General features: G+C 43.0%; 1 protein-coding gene across 1 annotated transcript; it reads right to left on the bottom strand.

Annotated features, from left to right (window-relative positions):
* Positions 1-1,212: 1,212 nt before the first annotated feature.
* On the bottom strand, positions 1,213-2,431 carry PHALS_01450 (hypothetical protein F443_16918; the record flags this gene model as incomplete). Its single annotated transcript, XM_024715841.1, has 2 exons — positions 1,213-1,236; positions 1,301-2,431. The coding sequence occupies 2 exons, from the start codon at positions 2,429-2,431 to the stop codon at positions 1,213-1,215; spliced, it is 1,155 nt and encodes a 384-aa protein (XP_024581499.1).
* Between the last annotated feature and the right edge of the window lie 3,768 nt (positions 2,432-6,199).

The following is a 6,199-nucleotide window of genomic DNA, read 5'->3' as shown; positions in this document are numbered from 1 at the left end:
TCCCAAAAATTATCAATAGCTGACAAATCCTGTATCATATCTGGCAGTTGAATGCAAGAGGGCTTTCGCCCACTCATCGAGAACGATCGCGGTGGGATTGTACTGCCCAGCTCTCAGCTTTTACATGGTCAGGTGATGTCTCTGTAGAAAGCTCTTTATCCAAGTAGCTGAAGCCGACAAAATGCCTAGGCCATCTAGCTCTTTGGCCATGTTTAACGCGTGCCCTGATAACATTGTTCCCGCCACAAGCACGCCAAGCTTCTGCACTTTTCAGCGTCTATTATACGCTTTTTACTACGCTTCGCCAGCACAGACAGCTCGAAAAAAGTGCTCTTCTGTTGCCATCATATCTTTTCCCTTGTCAAAGTGCTTTATCACTCTCAAAAGTCGCATTTTTTGAGTTACCACAAAAAGTTTATTCATTTGATAGGAATTTTCTGCTTACTAATAACGATTGGTCAAACGTCAGAAATGATTTTTTTACTTGCGATAGTAGAGAGAAAGTATATCTAAGATCCAAGACCTATTTCGAAGGTACACGTTCGTTGACATTGATCGTGCTGTTGAGCTTGAATGTAATCACTAAACTTTGCCGGATGTGCTTGCTGAGCCGGCAGAGCACTGAGCACTAAACTTCTGTTATGTTGTATACAGATGGATAAGTGGCGATGCTACCGTACTGAGCCATGTCCTGATGATGACACAGAAATGCCACGATCCTCCACTATTTGCAGCAGCTTGTCAAGATGGTCCGACAACAATAGACGCATATGCTGCGCAATCTTCCTACTGAAATCGGCTTCACATGTTGCGGTCATGATCACGTATACGATCATAGATGTATTGTCTATTCACAAGAAAGATCTGACAAGATTGGGAGCTCAAGTATTTTGTAGAAACTTTATCAGTCGTATTCCAGATTTGGCCTGGCGGATTGATAGTACTTTTTGACTCACACCCAGCAATATTAACAAGTTCCAGTTCAGCCTTGAAGTCAAAATCATGTTTCAAAGTTGCTCTACTCAGACTCTTAAGGGACAACGCTCTGGCACCTAAATTTCGCCGAATATAGCTGCTGTACGAACTTTGGCGTAATCATCTTCATGATAGAAGCTGCGCTTTTGTCAAAATCGAAATCTATTTTCATTTGAGTTCCACTATAAAATTATTGTAAAAGTCTAAATTTTTGGATGTACGGAAGCGTTCGTGTATTTAATTCGACGTTAAATAGATACACTACACACTATCATATATATTTAATGAGCGAGGGTGCATTTTTCATGCAACTGAATCTGTATACCCGTGCCTTATCTTGAGGTTCAACCAAACATGCCTCGTAAAATACTTTTGAGCTAGCCAGCTCCTCTTGAGCTACTTCCAGTGCGTCACAATTAGCTGCATCCACGAGGCATATCGAGCAGAAGTCGTGCTTCTCTTCGACAACAGACTGACTTGGGGCGACGATACATACAAACTTTCTAGAGCAACATTTTGAACAAATTCGCCGCAGGCAGCTCTTGCAGCTCTTGACTTTGGCGCCAAGAAAGCCAAAGCTTTTAAAGCACACAGCACATTGTCCACGAGTGACGGCGGCTGGTTTCAGGGTGAATGATGAATTGTCATTAAAAAGGGACTGTGACGTGGGGCGGCCTGACAGTTTCTGCATGCGCCATACCAGCTTTTTCATTAACGCACACTCGGCATTTCTAGTGAATGAAGCCCATTGCGAAGCCATGGCCTGAAGCGACATTGTATTTACCATTTCGTTCTGTGTGTGGAAATCAAAGAATCCGCGCACATAGCACTCAACAGTTGTCGGGGTCTTTTGAATGTAAAGGGAGCAAACTGACATGTTTCCCCGTTCGATACCATGCATCTCCTCTGTCCCTGATACATCTGCAAAGGCCACTGAGTGTGATATGTTATATCCGATGCGCTCGCGCTTCACCGTGTACGCAATTCCTGTGGTGTCCAAGGAGACGTAATCACGCTGATTGTTGTATAGTCGCCACTTAACACTCACGTGGTGAAAAGGATCATCCATTGAAGGGTGAGCCAGCTCGTGAAGTACCTTACTGTCAACAACACCGTCCTGGATACAAGAGGTCCTAAATCGGATAGCCTCATCCGTAGTAGCCACAGCGCCGTACATAACATCATTAAGCGTCCCCTCAAGAGTTCCAAGCAAAAGCAACGACGGTATGGAGGGCAAGCCGTTATTACGGGTGCGCTCACGATAAATACGCACGCCATCTTTACGCCGCAGCTCCTTCCATCGCCGCCTGTCAGCAAAACCGTCCTTCGTTTTAAGCAACGTGTTGTACTGCTGGACATTGTGCATTGTAAGCGTCTCAGCTAGCTCGCACAAAAGATCGCAATTTTGTTCCGAAAGTTTTAACTCCGACGGAGTTGATGTCGTGGGTGTAATCATATTCTCAATTTGTCAGCGTTTTCGTGTGAAGCATTCAGGCCGGATGCAAAAATGAGTCACATGCCTCGAAAAATCAAATAAGTCCGTCTGAGTTCGCGTGTCTTAGGCAGCAACACTGGAGCAAGGACAGGCAAAATGTATTGCGCAAGTTGCCCGCGCAGATGAGTTGCGTACCCCGCTCGCTGAACGCTGAACCCACCTAAAATTACCAATTTGTTGGTGGTATTATACAAGTAATGAGATAATTGAAAATATATAGTTAGACCAAGAGTCGGGGGTAAGCTTCTGTGGCAAGTTGAAGTACCAACTTCAGATAATTGCTTCCATGATAAGCTGTGCGCTGAAATGAAGCCAGAATGGGCACCGTCAGGACGAGGGGAATATCATAATTTCACCAACATAAAAGGAAGCCTAGTGTCTTAAGCTATAGAGAGGTTGGGCAGAAGCTTAAGTGTGACCTTGTATTGAATATCTGAATATGCAGCTGGTCGCTAAATATATTAGTTGAATGATGAAAGCTACTCTACCATCTATCGCGAGCTGCGCTGGGAATATCTGGCTGCATGTGAAACTACTTTACAGGCAAGTAGGGCATGTCAAATAAATTCACTTTCGCGTGCAGACCGATCTCTACAGTCTCTTACATTTGACCATACCAAAATGCAAAATCGAGGATAAACTTTACCTACACTATAAAAAAGGTTCGAAAGAGTATACGTGAGTGGCGGTAAGCGCACGTTCGACCCGCCGTTCCAGCTCGCTCTATTACCAAGATTGCTGTTGTGTTCTTTGCGATATGAAACGCATTCTAAAATGATAGTCTGCTTGCATAACCATCCACTGCATCTGAATATAATTCGTTATTTTAGGTTGCTCTTTTCAGACGAGCAGTATAAACAGTCGTCAGCTGCGATGTAGTCAACTAATTCACATGTATATTTCATTGTAATTATAGACTTTACATGAAAACTTTCAACTTCGTGTGCGCTTTTTACAAAGTAATGACGCATACGCATGCAACGCATAGTGACAGCAGAATAGGGTTCAGCTTAAGTCATAGCTGAAGCGGATAGCTCTGTCACATTTTGAAATATCAGCAATTTTTACGAACTATTTCTTACTCATCTAATGTGCATACTTTTGTGCGTTTCCAAATTTTACGTTTGTTTAGGGAAAATAAGAAGAACCTACCAGATAAACAGAATAAAACAATATACCAGATATTTGAAAAATAAAAAAAATACCAAGTGTATACTACTTCAAGTTTAGTGATGTATAGATACATATGTATACATATTTGTGCCAACATCAAGTGCGATTAAAATGAAAGTGACAAACGAAAAAAATCATTATATCTTGTGGAAGTGATCCATGCAAAGCTAAAAATTTATCGATAACATTCAAATAATTGATCAAAGGTATGACGGGAGAGGAAGACATCGATGTCACCCTCGAGGCTAAGCCCCCGCTGTAAATGCCTTTCTTGTGCTGGACAAGATGCCCTTCGAAGAGTTTGGCGGTGCCTTGAAGCAGGCAATTTAGCTAAGGTGGTCATTACACGACCAAACGAGGAGTTTAACTTGTCGTCGCTTTTGAATGCAGCTGCCTGGGAAGACACCAAGAGAGTGCTGAACGCACGAAGTGGCTCCATTTTTTGATCAATATTGTGGGGAAATCAGTGCTATGTTTGCAAACACGGCTACACCTTCACTCGTGACGCCATAGACCTTGTGATCAAAACCAGCATCAAGTCTGAAACTGATGAATGCGTGTGGGACTGTGTAATCACGTCGAGCGTATTTTTTTTCATCCGAATTCCCAAATTGACCCCGCTTCGTGATCCAAACGATATCATCTGAAATGATGCTTTCATCCAGGCCCAAGTTCATCTTTACCATAATAGTCAACAATCTTGTTCTTCAGGTCTTTGTCGGTGAAGGTTAAGTCCAATTAAGGATCCGAAGCATTCTTGCGCAGATAAGCTTCTATGGCGCTAAATTCCCATCGATCTAATACTTTCGAGCCTCCTTCGGGTATATTCCTATTCTTGAGGTGTTGTGCAAATGTCATAAGCTTCCCTGTACTGCGATGCACTTTCATGAGCGTGAGCATCCGTCAAACTTGGGTTTACCATATAATCCACCACGCGTAATATCACGGAAACGCACGTAAAATCCAATAAATTTACGACTATAAACAAGAAGACATGGCTTTTTCAACAGTCACAGACTACATAAGTGGTGGATCTATTCATACGATCGCGTACAAGCTTATAGATGCGCAACGTACCACGCACTGCATCTACGTCACTATCAAAAAGCAAAGTTGCGTCTTCATTCACCACTTTACAGCAAATCGCTTTCCTCGGATCATCCACCAATGCGTCCTAATAGCATCTGTATATCAAATTTGGCAAAACACAGGCGATGAAAACGGCATATTCTGGCTGTGTTTCAACGTCTCCAAAATTCGCGTCAAAGAGTATGCAAATGGGTCCTTATTCTCTACAACATGCAGCATAAAATTATTCGTATACATCCACTTTGAGTGCGACAGACCGTGCTACAGTGTCAAGTAGACTGGACGATCGTTGACCCACTTTATATACTTGCAATTTTCGTGAAAATTTATTTGAAGGCACCTGCACCGCCAACTGCTTCTTAAGTTGAGTGTTCTCTTCTACATGGTCGAACAAGAATTTGAATCATTGCAAAGTGACCTTAACGATTTTGCAGGTCTTTGACTACGTCTTAGTGTGCAAGCACAGCGATGAGATCGCATAGACCGAGCCTTTTGTATGAAACGCTTGGGTATATTGTACGACACAGCATTCCCGAGGAATTTCCGTGGCACATCAGCTTCTCACTGCGTGTTTTCCACTTTGCTGACATCGACAGCTGTACTCTCCGTCCCACGCACGCGATAAATGAGTTACATGTACCACGCAAGACAACGGGGATGACTAAATTGTGAAAACAGAGTGTTGCTTTGATTCAAGAACAAGTTATCAGCGTTTGGTTCAAAATGTGGACCGGGTGTACGATAGCTCGTATCCTTGAAAAAGTTACCTTTTTGTAAGTCAGCACAAAAGCGTTGGATATTCTCTTTTGCAGCCTTCTCTTCCGTTGATCGATTCAAAAATGAATCTCTTCGACCAAATCGAAAGATACCAAATGCAAGAGAATCCTTTAGCGCCTTAAATTTTAACCGGTGCTAATGTCGCGGCATCTATATTTTGTGGATGCTGCAAAATACGTTCGACAATCGATCAATAAAGTTTACACCAGGACGAAAGTGTGAGAAGACGCGATACTCAGTCGACGGAAGCATTACATCGGGTTGATTAGTCGCAAGTGCCGTTAAACCATTACCATTCTGTAGACGATCTTTTTCATGAATCGACCGGAAGTGCGAGGATGGCATGCTGGCAAGGAACCAAGGGATGGTTTGCTAGTAGTTCTCATTTGAAAACTTGTGGTGTGCTCGCGATAATTCGTCCTTAGGCTCCAATATCGCCACTTTTGGCTGAAAAAGATTGAGGTGGCAAAACGCTAGTGTGACGTCGAGGTACGCTAGAAAATGAGAAGCGTGCAGCATCGGATCGAATAAGCTGAGGAATGACAGAGTCGATGACAGCCCTTCGTGATTTGCTTTGATTCCATTGACATCGTGATGTGAGCTCCACGTAAATTGGCGATAGCAATCAATTGCAGAAGCAAAAGTGTCGATGTCTAGCTAGCGGAAACCTACAATCTACGTATTTGCACC

The sequence above is a fragment of the Plasmopara halstedii genome, assembly GCF_900000015.1.
Source record: "Plasmopara halstedii genome assembly, contig: Scaffold_1561, whole genome shotgun sequence".
Classification (NCBI taxonomy): Eukaryota; Oomycota; class Peronosporomycetes; order Peronosporales; family Peronosporaceae; genus Plasmopara; species Plasmopara halstedii.
The sequence above is the reverse complement of the archived record's forward strand: the minus strand, read 5'-3'. Positions and strand labels throughout refer to the sequence as shown.